General features: G+C 40.8%; 1 protein-coding gene across 2 annotated transcripts; it reads right to left on the bottom strand.

Annotated features, from left to right (window-relative positions):
• Positions 1 to 6,665: 6,665 nt before the first annotated feature.
• SLC35E3 (solute carrier family 35 member E3) lies at positions 6,666 to 13,386 on the bottom strand. Of its 2 annotated transcripts, XM_062492012.1 has the most exons (5): positions 12,984 to 13,386; positions 12,785 to 12,895; positions 11,111 to 11,269; positions 10,114 to 10,196; positions 6,666 to 9,654 (listed from the first exon to the last, which is right to left on the bottom strand). In XM_062492012.1, exons 1-5 carry the CDS (start codon positions 13,371 to 13,373, stop codon positions 9,468 to 9,470), a joined length of 930 nt encoding a protein of 309 aa, XP_062347996.1. In that variant the 5' UTR covers positions 13,374 to 13,386; the 3' UTR covers positions 6,666 to 9,467. The 2 variants fall into 2 exon arrangements, with proteins under 2 accessions (XP_062347996.1, XP_062347997.1); XM_062492013.1 differs by lacking the exon at positions 12,785 to 12,895.
• Positions 13,387 to 14,769: the final 1,383 nt, after the last annotated feature.

The following is a 14,769-nucleotide window of genomic DNA, read 5'->3' as shown; positions in this document are numbered from 1 at the left end:
CATGATAGCACTGATGATTACTTTAGCTACCCAAAGCCAGCTTTTCCTGTGTTGCAAAGGTTTGCAAGATGAGTTATGCTGATACTACCAAAGGAGGCACTTATGATGGAAATTTGAAGGCCGTTGTGTTTTATAATTCATTTGCTCTGTACTTCAAACTGCAAGTGTTCTTTTCTGTGAAAGCTGTTTTAAAAATACAAGACGTCACTCCTTTCTGCTGTTGTTTGGACTTTGTGACAAAAGTTACTGCCTTTGCAACACAATTTAAGTTGGAGAGATTGTTGGAAATGATACAACTTCTAATATTTTTAATGTATCTTTAGTGAGGGATTTGCTCATCTTTGCCCAGGGGGAAGGAAATTGAAGTTTCTCTTCAAAAGACCTTGTTCACAGAGTGGGGTCAGCTGAGCTTAACATCTACAGACTGGGAGTAGCCAGAAGATGCACAGGAGATAAGCGAACATGAAAGAACATGATCCGCCCCGGTGTGGTAGGAGACACCGGGTCAGGGGAAAGATTGCTAGAACAACCGAAGAATGAGGACCAAATTAGCATTAAAGGCGAGGGGATCAATAACCAGTAGGAAACAGAATACTAAGATTTGTGTAATTTAAGACCAATGAATGTGAATTTCTTTGGGATTAGTCTGTATAAATATGTTAAATATGTGGTGAAAAACCATTTGTGATGGAATGATTTTCACTGCACAACCCAGGCATGTGTGGACGAAGTAATTTCTATTGCACATCCTGGCTGACATAACATCTTGGCCAGAATAAAGTACTGCCTTGATTCTCTAACAATGCAGAGATGTTGGAGAGTTTCTGTTTTTCCCTGCAGTCTCAGTGACAGGATCGCTACCCACATCTCAGTTCTCACTCTGGCATTTTAAACTGGTACTCCAAGGATTGTATCCAAGGGAGACCAGAGCATGGGTGCACATTCCTCTTTACTGATACAGACACGAAAAGGACAATGGTCTCTGGAAAAGCAGAAACCTGAAGTAGCTGGGGAGTAGTACTGATGCACACCACTGGCAACCTCTGCACATGGACTGGGTCCTTTTGCTTCATGCAGCCATACAATTATTTTATGCAACAGTAAAACGATGGGTGCACTAAACAAAGAAAACAGTGTGGTTGTATCTATGTTTTATATGTTGCATATCAGCTCTCCACTTTTACTAGATTCTGGTTCCAGTTTGCAATTGAAGCAAGCCCTCTTTAGAGCCCCGTGTCTCTGGCTTCTACTACAATCCAATCCTGCCAAACCACTTCTGCAGCAAAGTCTTTAAATAAATTTTTCTTCATCTCAGTCATTCTTAGCACCCCAAATTTAAATCTCATTAGACAAATAAGGACATCACATCATAAAGCAATTTCCTCAGACATCTTTGCATACACTGATTTACATTCATTTTTAAAAGGAGGCTCTGAATATGAGGGGACTTGTTTATCTTACTTTTACACTCAATGAAAATACTGAGAATACTTAATTTGAAGGCATTTAAATCCTGGCTTGCTTAGGGACAAGTAACTGATTGGAAAATTAACCAGCCTTTATACATAATATCTCTGTGATTTGTGTGATATCCAGTGAATTACTATAGGCTATCAAAGAAGCAGAAACAGATGATGTAGCACAGTCTGGTTCAGCTAAATAAAGCACACTGAAAAATAGGATCAACATACAACTTGTATTCCAAAGATCTTCCCTTTATACGGGGACAAGGGGAATAGAGAACTGCCAGTCCACAGGAGGCTGCAGAGGCTGGAAGCAAGCCACTGAGGCTCAGGGCCAGTCTCCCAAAGACTTCCAGACCACTTAAAGGCTCATCAGTATCTTGAGTGCTTAAGAAGCTCTTTGAGAGCTTCGGTCTGAGAGGCTGGTAGCCGTACATGAAAATAGTACTTTCTCACCATTTCGTGTATGTGTGACACTTCCTCCTTCAAAACCTGTCTTCTGATTGTGGGCGTGCGGCTGTTCCATCCGGACGGTGGAAGAGGCACCTCCCGCTCCGCCGCGTTTCCCCCGATGCTGTTCCTAGCCGTGTGGTGTCACCCTTCCCTCTTGTCCCACATGGACTCTTGCCTGCCTGCCTGCACTGCAAGGCTCTACAGCCAGTCGTGGCTATTCTGCCTAGCGGAGGGCATATAAACTTCCCAGTTCAGATAGATCAAGGGGCAGAAGCAAAACCCTAAGCTAGGTCCACAGGACTTAGGCCTTTAAGGAACATGACATTCTGCTGATGCTGCCCTCTCGTATAATCTGTGCTAGGAGTGTGTCTTCAACTACATCTGCTAATTTCTCAAAGTTTCTGAACTTACATTTCTGTCTTCAGTATCCAAGATGAGGTTTGAATGACATTCAAATACTGGACGATTTGCTTCTGTAAACTTGCATCTATTTCTATAAAACCAACTTGGTGCAGGTGCTCAGGCAATCCCAGCTCAGTGCCAACCTCCCACGTGTCTATTCATATGGCTGTCAGCTGGAACTCTTTGAGACTGTAGGTTTAGGGGTACAGAATGAAAGTTCATGTGTCCATCCCAATAGAGACAAAGTTATGAATGAACTGGAAAATGCTTTGTGGAAAAGTTTTGCTTAGGCTTTGTATGAGGAAAAAAAACCAAAAACCTACCACATCTCTGGGGAATTATACTAGCTGAAAAACATTGGTACATTGTTAATCCTGATCAGAAGAACCACCTTAACAGTCAGAAAAGCAAGACTCTATGTTTTCGGAAATGTATCATCATTTCCTGTAGGGCATATGATCACCACTGTTAGTTTCTTCCCTCAACTGGATTAACAAATAGGAAACCAGTTTCTGACTAACCACCACAAGAGATGCACTTAACAAGTAAAGTACTTTGAATCCCGGATTTTAATGCTGCTTTGACGCTCTGGAGAGAAGAATCTATTTCACAACTGTTGATGCTGTATAATAGGAGCTGGAGAGGCTTTTTTCATTCAGTTCAAAGACAGAAGCTCAGTTAAGATGATCTTAATCCAAGTTTTCAATACACAACTTCGGTGTATTGTAAAACAAAACACATTCAGTCACTCAGGCTAGAAAAGTGCACAAATTATTTCCCCAGAGTGTAAGGAGTATTAAAAACATTGTGGGCAGTGCAAGGAAACATAAGAAGGACTCAGTTTCTTGGTTGAGTAGGATACCTAATATAGTTGGAGATAAAAAAGGTCAAACTTGTCAATTATGCATCTTCTTTTCTGGAAATGCTGAGCCAGTGCCATTCTCTATCAAGTTCTCCTGAAAAGGAAGAAGTTCATATTGACAAATCTGGTACTTTTATTGAGCTAATTGTGGAGTTAAGCATCTAAACTTAGACCTTATAATTATAAACCTGCCTAGATGTGTATGTGCTGTTTACTCTTCCCAGTTGTTTCTTAATCCTTTGTCTCACTTTCTTTTTTTTCTTTAATTACAACCACTTCTATGGTCTCAGTATCTGTGATTATTTAATGTGCTTCAGAACACAGCTCCTCTAAACGAGTTTGCTTCTCAGTCTCTGCTTAGTAAGAAAGTAAAACAACATTTTTAGTGCCAAGATCATTAAAAATTACATTCTTGTGCTCTGCTTCAACCAGAGATCTCCTCCCTGCACTTCCTAGATGAGATATAGCCATCCACAGTTCTAAAATAATCCTGCTCTTTTCTGACACACTGCTTAGCCTACATGTGCATCCTGCATATGCATGTTGCCCCCACAGCCAACAGCCATGCTGGACTTCTTGGAGCTCCTTGAATATAACCACATGCCTTCAAATGAATGGCTTGTATTCATGCTCTAGCGAAGCCACAAACAGATCCAAAAGTATCTTTGCAATGCCAATCCTCCAAGCAGCCTTTGCATTGCTCCCCCTACTTGCTTCTAAATATGTAATTTATTTTAATTACATTATGTTTAATCTGCCCATGTCTGTTCCTGCTTATCCATTATAAAGGCAGCACATTGTGCCTGTTTGATACTAAGCAAGTGCAGCTGGGAAGGCACGTGCAACTCCTGAACTAACTACCTCTTAATTCAGGTTAACCTGACAACTCCTGTATTTTAAGCAAGTAATTTTTTCTGGACTGGAAGGCAGACAACGGCCCCCTATGTAAAAAAAAAAAAGCAGCAGCAGTGGGTGAGATCAATGTATTTATGTGAGCCATGATACAATTTCTGCCTCAATTCCAGAATTCCATAAACTATTATAACTATACAGAAAGGAGAGACTGGAACAGGAAAGGGAGCTTATGCACCTACTAAAGGGAAATGACAAAGACTAAAATTGGAAAGTGTTAGAAACTGCAAGGCAACTAAAACAATGAAAAGGGATCACATTTCCCCCTTCTTTAGTCCTTGTACTGTAGATTATAACTACGACCTCTTGGGCAAGGCTGGATTCCCTACTGCTGACTGGACACTGCAGCTACAAAAGGCAATCGAATATGTTCCACTCCCCAGGGTCACAGAATCATAGAACAGAATCGTTAGGTCCATTAGACCTTTCAGGTCGTTTTACACATATAAGGAAGACAAGGGAATGATCCACGTCAGTCAGATGAAAGCAGAAACAGCAGATTCAGTGAGGCAAGCCCCATAGGGAGAGGTGATATGCTTTCATTGGACCAACTGATACAGCTGAAAAAAAGTAGAGCTGCTTTCAGGAACACAAACCCTCCTTCACCAAGCCCAGCATCACTGGAGCAGGGGAGAGACAACAATAGCTCCCTTCTCTCAAGGAAGGTCAATCACTGCTGTGGAACAAGCTTGGCAAAGATCTTATACTGTCTGAATCCAGCTTTTTTATTTTTTCATGACATTTATATTTTCCATTTTATAGTATTAAAAATTACTTTATACTATTTGTATTTATATAAATTTATATATTTTATATATATAAATATTATAAATATCAAATATAAATATATAAAACATACAATATATTTTTATATTTATTTATTTTTTATATTTATACTATTAAATTTGTCAACTACTACAGCACAGTAAGAATGCAAACAATTAGGCTCTTGCATTCTTTGCAATACCTGCTTGGAGACTATACCCACACCTCTCTGGCTGCTGCTTAGCACAGGTCTGTTCTGTTTGGTATGACATCTCTATGTCTTACAGTAGGATTTCTCATCACCCAAGATTATACCAGCTCCCACTGACTGTCTTTTCCTTTGTGTTCTTAACCCTCTGCAGCTGACATCCCAATCATTTTTGCAAGAACCAACCTGTCAAATGGAAGGCTGAAACTGCTATCAGAGGGAGAGCACCTACAGGGAGGGAATGAATTTGTATGAAGCAGAAAAGCCAATGCTTCTTTTCATCTGCCCGATTGTAACAGCAGAAAAACAAAGAGCTGCATCTTCAAAATTAGAAGAGTGAAATTCTTTTGCAAAACAAAACACACTTTCACTATATATGCATAGTAGCCTTTCATTTATGAAAATATTTTTTGTTTTCTCATTAAACAGGGAATTTAGGTTTTGAAAGGCTAAAATAAAATTTTAAGAGAAAGAAACCCCATAACACAAATACCTGCAAGTCTTTAATCCAAACTCTGTATCTTTCATAATCTAGGTAAGACATAACTATTTAACTGGAAGCAAAACTGACATTTTAGAAGAAAAATCTTAAATGTGAACCTGCAAGCCTATTGTTAAAAGCAGGGACATAAAAAGCAGGAAGGTAAAAAGCTCTCACCAATCAGTGAACCTTTTTCCTTTCCCAAGTACATTGGTGAATTTCAGGCCAAATGTTTCTTAGTCACTGCTAAACACCTGAACAGTGTGCCAGTGTCCAGTTTTGCTCAAGAGCAGGCCTTTCCTCAGCAGCCCAACTGTACCAATATATACACCCAGCTATGAAATCCAGCTTATTTTGATAGATTTTGAAAATTTGACAAACTAGGTGTGGGTTAGACATTAGCTCAACTCCAAAATGTTAAAAACCACTATTCTGAAACTCTTTTATAATAAGACATTATAAAAAATGAGATTTTACCTTAATATTTAACCAGCATTGACTACCACTAATATTTTTTAAAAATTTCAATAGAAAACTATGGGTAGCGTAAACAAAGTTTTAATGCTGCTTTAGCCCCGGGCCATTGCTGAGCATTCATTTAATGAAATGAGACAGAGAGAGGATATAGTCCTGCTGAATTGCAGTTCTGTCCTGAACGTTGTAGACTTCCTGCAAGACAAAAATCCTTTTCATACGTGTAACAGCAGCAAACCTCGCTCCATCAACCTCAAGCCTGAGAGGGCAGCTGTTCACCCATCTACAGGAAAACTCCTCTGGCACTCTGCCCTGGAGCCTGCAAGAACTTAGCAAGTTGTACAAAACCTGACGCAAAAGCTGTCAAACAAGTGCCAAGTTACCAAAGTTAAAGGCAACACGAAGTTTTACACTGAGTATCACTTAAATGAAGACATACTTCCTATTGCTTATGGGAAAATGGGAAAACCTTGCGGATGTTGTTCTAAAGTGTTTTTGGGGAAAAGGCTAAGTGACTTACCACTAGTCACTCACATTTTAATCAGAATCATCTGCTCTCATTTTTAAATGCCATCTTGGTATCTACAGTTCCATTTCAACTACATCAATGGTAGCTTTTTAAAGAATGCTAATATAGCAGCAAAGCACTGCATGGCAGAAAAGGACCAAAGCCTATCCAATTACCAGAGTTTAGTCATATAAAGTATGAATATAAAGTAAAATTAAAAGCAGAAAGGAAACACTAGGGCATGTATGGTATGGCTTCAGTTGCAACAGCTCACACAGGGTGATGACTACACATTGCTGAAGATGGCAAGCCTCTGATTTCTCTTTCAGGAAAGCCAAAACTCATTGAAATATACACAGTTAACAGGAGAACACATTCAAGTGATGTAGTGAAAAATAGAATAAGCAAGTATCAGTGATTTTTATAAGACTCCGGTTTTACCTCGGGATTTAAAGTTTCCCTCATTTGAGTCACAAGTCCAAAAAGTTCAAACTCCGCACTGTATTCATGTGGACAGAAATCCATGTGGTAACATTTTGTCTTATACGCATCTAGACGCAAAAAGTTATGTAATTCAAAAGGAAGAAAAAAAACCACAACTCCTCTCTTCTGCAATAAGCAGGTATAAGACAAATGATTAAAAATTTATTCCCGCCCTACAAATGGTATCTAAAGAAACAATACAAACAAAGATCTATCTATCCCACAATTACACAAGCATCCTGGATTTAATATTTTGAACCATATTACAAAGTTCAATATACTTTATTTATTAGATACAACAAGTAAATCTTAAAAGAGATTCTTGAATGCATGAAAAAAAAAAAATCATCACATCACTTAAGCGACTCCCACACACACCTCCCAGCACCAGATTATATTTATAATGTAGTTTTTTAATGATGGTGTTAACTTTCTCTCGCAGATCTGCTCCTCTCCTTACAGAGTCTTTTGTATTTCTAGGCATGGTTCTTAAGTTAATTCTACCACTTTATATACATATTTACATTCATCTCATCTCAAATATTTTTTGTCATACAGGCATGTAATTCAGTTGTTTTCCAGCTGGTTTTTTTTTTGCAGTCTATCTACATCTCAAAAGAACTTGTGCACGGCACAAAATTAATGCAAATGGCTCTCTCAGTGTACATACTGAAGGATATGCATCCAGAGCTTGACATCTGAACACATCTTTCAGTAGTCCAGGCTGTATTTTTAAACTAATTATACAGATCTACAAAACTGTATTTAAAAAAAAATATTATTGGACCAGTACAATGTCCAAGAAACAGATGGTAAAGATGTAAAATTATTCAGGTATTTGTAGCTCTGAAATGATATAGAATGTTACTGTATAAACCTAGGTTACACAGAGGAATAACTTTTTCTTAAATCAAGAACTCTGTAACAGAATAAATATTTTACAAGCTTGAGAAAATTTGCATTGTTTCCAACAAAAAGACTTCTTACCTCTATTGTAAAAAACTTAGTGGAAGTAAATATTATTTCTGTCAGTGGCCGCACAACTTAAATACTTGGTTTTGTCCATACAATTCCCCTCTTTAAATCTGATAGAGGTAGATGAAGACAAAACAAACCCCAGTATGTAAGGATTAAGATACTGCAATTAAATTCTAACCCTGCAAATCTAGTCAACATATGTTCTCACCAGATTTACAGTTATTTTTTTCTTTCCTTTTTTAAACTAGAACAGCACTGAACTTCTTCCATCCACGTTGTCAAAATAAGTGCCTGATACTGTCATAAAATAATTTTCAAAAAATTTTTATTTAGAGCAGCAGGTCCCACCTCATACTCTTCAGTCATTCAGATACATTTCCCAGGACTGTCTGTTAAGGAAATGCTGCCTCACACCCAGCAATATCCAGACAGCCCATGGCCTCTCCCCTGAAATGATGACAACAGACAAACCTGCAGATACCACCTAAGGTAACTCCTGGGGAAAGGCATGGGAGCAAGGGAGGCAGTGCTGAAGCCATGAGAGAGAATTGGGCAACCTTCACACCCATTAAGGACAGTGACCTTTCCAAAGCCTTCTCAAAAATATATTTTAGCATGAGTGTCTGTGTGCAAAGGCTACAAAACTTTTGGTTACTACCACAAAACCAGAGCTTTTATTAGGCTCACAGCTATTTACAAGATCTTGTGTAAAGTATTGGTTTTGGCACCAAGAAAATTATAAAGCAGTAGCAACATTTTTCAAAATGTCAATTACTTCATTAATGTGCTGACAAAAGAAAAAATTAAGATGAACTGTTTAGATCTGATTTCCTACTTTTCCACAGCTTGGCCTGTGGCTTCAAGTTTTCTGCTTTCCCCATCACCTGTAATTTTATCTACTTTCTTAATCTAAAAATCTATCCCTGTGTTGAAGCTATAGATAAGAAAGCATATACAAGAAATAGAAATGAGTCTGGCAGCCTTTTTTTAAAATGACTGGACAAAGTATGTTTCCCTCTCCTTTGTTCATCAGACAAAAATGAGGAAGCCTCACTACGTACCAGAACATCTGCATAAAAGTGCCTCCAAGTTTCTTCACAACGGCAATACTGGCTTGATCACAGAGACAGGATTCTTTTTCTGTCTCTCTCTCCGTATTGTAACTGTAGCCATCATGATCTCATTTGGTTTGCAAAAAAATATAATTACTTCATTATGATTTCCACAGCAATTTGAAGCGTGCCTTTTTCTCTTTTAAGTGAAAGTTTTAGTTTAATGAAAATGATAAGACAGACTGAGATGGCAAAAGCCCAGCATTTTACATCCTTCAGTTTGTTTGGTTTAGTTACAGAATAACAATCCTGGCAGTTAAACTAAAACCATAGATCTAAGTGGATGAGGCAATTTTGTGCATTCTAAAAATCAATGCATATTTAAATACTTGTTTTCCTTCACAACAGTCTTCAGAAACTCTTGCTTTATGGACGTTGGACCAATTTACTCTTATTGCTTTCTTGCTCACTAAGCTTGAAGTGGGTGTAGGCTAAAATTCCAAACAGTGTGCACAGAATCCCAAGGCCTTGGTTAACAGACAGTGGATCCTTAAATAAGAGGCACCCTCCCAGGAGGGTGATGCAGAACTTGAAATGTCCGAACATGTTATACCTAGACATCTGTTAAGGATAATAGCCAATACCAGTATTATTTTTTTGTAAAAAGAAACACTTGGAATTTTCATTAGTTCCACCCAAAGCATGCAATAGTACACTGTGTTGACTCAACTCATACAGTTTTCCCAATCCCTGCAGCTGTTTTAACCTCCACCTAAAGCCTTCCACCCCTTTTCACTGCAGTCTGATGGACATGCCAATACTTCCTCAAGGCAGTCAAAGCGTGAGTTAACATTCCTTGCAGGTATGAAGGTCAGTGAGTGAACAGCCATTACCTACACAAATCCCAAACAAAGAAACAAAATACACTAAAACATGAACCTGCTTTTCCAGCTTTGGCATTTAAAATAAACCAGGAAGGTTATCAAACAATTTTCCCACATAAATCAGCCCAAATGAATTTCAACACAATTAATCTGGAAGCAGGAGAAATGACCAGTGCTACAAAGGATACGTGACAGGCGACGTATTTCCAATGATCCAATAAATAGACAAGTTTACCATAAAGGCTATTATTCCAGACAGCAGTACCATTATCTGTGGATTAATGGATACAGTCAGTAATCTGACTTGCTTTTGGCAATCTGCAGATACATTCCACATTATTTATTTAGTTTCATTTACTTTCAAATGCAAAGTATCAGGCAAGAAAAACATACGGAGAAGAAAAATAGAAACAGTTTCAAATCAGTACAGACACTGGTCATGTGTATAAGCAGCTCAGGGTATGAAATACATAAATATACATTGATAAAGTCACAGGCCTTTTCTCCTTTACTCTTGGTAAACATTTAAGAGTGATTTGGAAAATCCAGATACTCATTCACATAGAGGTTGTATTCCTTAACTTTGAGATAAAGTCTTATTTATGGCCACAACAAAAACTATTTTAGGAAAATATCTGATTTTATGACTGTGAATACTCACTATCCTGTTATTGCAATGCTGCAAGACATGACCCATGACCGAGGGACACAACCAGCAGTACTAAGAATATGCCACCAGCTCTTTTTTTGGACAGAAGGATACAGAGAGAAACTATAGTATTCTTGGTGAAAATAAACTACTAATTCTAGAGAACAACCAGTGTTGGCATCCTTCTGCAGAAGAGAAGTTGAGAGTGTCTCTTTCTCTGAGTGGACAGTCAGACCAAGAACTAGAGCACTTAATACACTAGGAGAAGCTTCTGGATTTTGATAGATTTTCCATTTGTTCAGATGCCCTCTAAACAGAAACAAGAATAAGGAGATAAGTCACTTGACAGACTTGCTCTTCTCAGAGGAAGAGGGGCAGACTCAACTTTTTGTCCTGCTTTTTGTCCTGTACATGCCCCTCTCATCTCCCCTTAGCTAACAGCTGTACAAAAGTCTGTTTCACAAAGAAAGAGACCTTACTATCAAATTTAACTGCATCAGTGATAATTATTTAAATAAAGTCAATAAAAGCCTTACCACAGCAGAAAGCGTCCAGGGCCCAAATATTCCCCCTTCTCCAAAGACTGGCTCGAAGAAGGGTATGATGAACAACAACATAGCTGAGGACATTGGTGCCTGATAGTATAACAGCTGCATAGAGTTTACCTGCAACTCATGCTGCTTAGCACCTACCCACTAAAACCAAAAGAGAAAACTGTTAAACATGAGGAAAACCAAACCAAACCAAACCAAAAAAAAACCCAACATAAATCAAAAAACCTGAGCAAAAGCAAACTGGCTACTAACAGAGAGGGAGTCACCTGTGGACAATACTACTTAAACAGGCTGCTGAGCCTCACCTTTGCCTCACTGAGGGCCCTATGTGTTTGTCTCTTCCAAGTGAAAAAGCCATGAGAGGAGAAAATCATATTCAGGGGCAGTAAAAAGATTGCTTAAACCTTCCTTTTCCCGTAGCCTGGGGGTAAAGTATCATGCTAGAGGAAGAACAAATAGCAGCTCCCCTTTATCATCATCACAAATTCCAGATCCTGCCTGCATTGGAGCTGAGTATCCTTGCCTAAGCAGGGACTGGATTCCATTTCTTTCTTCTCATTTTCCTGTACATACAAGCTAACAAAACCAGTACACATTTGTCCTTTGTCAGTTTATTCCAGATTTAATGGATTTAATTTCAATATTGATTATAATTGAATCTAACATCAAAAGGTTGCATGCTTTCACAAATATTACTTCTCTATGGCTATGCAAACAGATGTTACAGCCAAAAGGATGTGTCTTTGTGTTGTGCTGAAAACTGACATTTAATACTTACTTAATTCACATTAACTGGTAACATGGATTCCAGGCATATAAACTTGATCAGGCTTTTTTATCTATATAATTTTACCCGAGTACCATTATTTCTCCAGTACATACACCATTACTTGGTGCTATTATACAGCACCTCTTTCCTCCTCCTGCCCCCAAAACAGGTCAAGAGATCGTTATTTATCATCTTACACACTACGGGTCAAAGAACCTTACTTTTTTTTGAGGCACAGTACACCTCACACGAAGAAATTGACATGACAGGAGTTTCTAATTTAGGAGGCCCTTACAGTCATGGTCAATAACAAATCCGGTGAGCTACTAGTTCAATGTTACAGCAGAAAGGGCTGAGACAGTCCTTGGACATATGGATTTTTGAAATCATAATTATCCAGAGAGGTTGTATTGTGTGTTTATGTATTAATTCGCCCTCTACAAAACCACTTAAGAACGTGAATAGTCAAAACTGAAGAAGGATACTGTTAAAAGGTAAATAGCTCAAGGATAAACCACGGGATTGAAAGACTGGAAAATAGCCTTTCTAGGGAAAAAGCTCAAACACAAGGCACTCTCTTCAGCAAGGAAAACATCTTCTCCCTCTAGGAAAAAAAAATGAGTTTTACCGCTAAAGCAATCGCTGCCCCTTGAAAATAACGCTCACGTTAAAGATGACACCCCAATGTTTAGCAGCAAGGACGATCAACTCCTTAATTTATCAGGGGTTATGGTGGATTATGATAATTTGGTGGCGGTTCAAAAAAAGAAATAGCGGTGCACGGAAGTTTTCCTGGGCGGCTGGGTGCTACTTCAAGGCGATCAAAGCAAGGGGCAGCAGCGGGAGCCCAACCACCCCAACGCCCCCGGCCCCGCGCCGTTACCCACCACTTGATACAGCGAGGTCACCAGGACGCCCAGGGTGGCGAACGCCATCCCCAGAACGCTGAACTTCACGTCGTAGTAGGAGTTGAGGAAAACACCCAGCGTGATGGGGACCTGTGCAGGGGGACACGGCGGTTTTAGGCAGGGTCGCCGCCCTCAGCGTTGCCCCTCCCCGCTCCCCTCGGCCCCGCCGCCTCCTCACCAGGGTCAGCTTGATCCGCAGAGGGAAAGTCTTGCCGTAAGCCACGCTCTGGATGACCACGATGACCGGCGTGGTCATGGCCTTGGCCAGCTGGTAGGTCCCGATGGTGTTGCTCTGCAGGGAGAGGTTGGTGAAGACGACGAAGCCGCAGAAGCTGAGGGCCAGCGGCAGCACCTGCGCGGGCTGGAGGCTCTTGGGGGAGAAGGCTCCGAGCGCCTGGCACAGGTAGAGGCCGAGCCAGGTGATGGCGAAGTGCACCAGGGTGAGGCTGAGGTTGGGGAAGCCCAGCCGCACGTACAGCCATTTGTTCAGGAAGACGATGCAGATGGAGGCGGCCAGATTGACCAGCAGCCCTGCCGCCAGCCGGCCCTGCGCCGGCAGCCAGCCCATGGCTGAGGCAGCCCGGCGGCCGCCCGCCCACCGGCCGGGTCCGCCCGCCCCGCCCCGCCCCGCCGGGACACGTGGGCTCGCGCCTTCCGGTGGCCCCGCCCGCCCCGGGCGGCGTGGGTGGGTGTGTATGTGTTTGTATGTCTGTGTGTGTGTAGGTTTGCGTCTCTTTCTATGTCTGTGTGTCTCTGTGTGCGTGTGTGTGTGTGCGCGCCTGCCCCCACCTCCTGCCCAACAGCCCCCACGCGCACAAACGCACCTCGGCTCCACGCCGCAAGTACCTGTCCACAACTGGACTGGGCATTTCCCCGAACACAAACACGGCCTTTAACCTACAGATGGACAGCGCAAAGTACTGTGAGAGATGTTACACAGTGATTCGTGTCATTATGGAAACGCACCACGGGAGCAGTATAAGCAAGAATACTGAACTTGAAGCATGGGCACGAGACAAAGGAAAATAGAATTATTTCATTATATTCGTTTAAATCACTTTGCTGTGAATTGCTGGCTTTTGCTGTTATGTATTTTTCTTTTTTTTTTTTTTTTTTGCCACTATAATTATGAACTGTATCCATTTTTTATGTATAAAGAAAACGTGGGCTTGTTTGGACATGAGCAGGCTTGTCACTGCTGGCTGTTCCCTGCTTGCTAGGAGTGTAACCTGAAAACATGCTTGAGCCTTGTCCACACCTGGTGGGGTCTTGTAGCCACTGCTGCTTGAGTGCTAGCCAACATGTTCGGGCTCACTGGGACTTGTAGCCCAGCACAGGAGGCATGGCACAGCCCACCAAAGAGAGCCTGTAAAAGGGACAGTGACCAGGGGCGGGATGGATGTGTTGGTGGAGCGCAAACTCCCTGTGTCCCCAGTACTGCTTGCCTGCTCCTTATCAACGAATAAATTGCTTTATTGATTGACCAACTCGATTGTGCTGAATAACTTTTGACACCTGACAAAACATATTGTTACGAGACACTGACTTGGGTGAAGGAGCCAAAGTCCTTGCCTGACTGCACTCCTTGTCCTCTGCACTCCGTCTTGTTAAAGGGCAGCTAAACCTGTGCTTACACATCTAAATAGGGGCAGAACAAGCTTTCAAAATAAACTACAAAATCTCAAACGGAGTTTTCAACGTATAATCGTTTTTCTTCTGGTTTAGGATTTCATCAGCATTTTAGCAACGCCTTCATGTACAGGAGAACAGCACAAGCCATGGAGCAAGTCTGCCTTCTCTTCTGAAGGGCTGGAAGTAACTCCTCACTTTTATTTTTTGTTTTTCCTTTCCTTCACTCTGTCTGTTTTCTTCTCCCCAACTTTCTCCATGCACCTTCCAGCACTCTCACTTTTCTTCCCCCTGTATCTATGCACATTTTACTACTAAGTTTCTAGTCTATGGGC

Source organism: Cinclus cinclus, chromosome 4 (genome assembly GCF_963662255.1).
Source record: "Cinclus cinclus chromosome 4, bCinCin1.1, whole genome shotgun sequence".
Taxonomy (NCBI): domain Eukaryota; kingdom Metazoa; phylum Chordata; class Aves; order Passeriformes; family Cinclidae; genus Cinclus; species Cinclus cinclus.
This window is presented reverse-complemented; position numbering and strand designations above follow the sequence as displayed.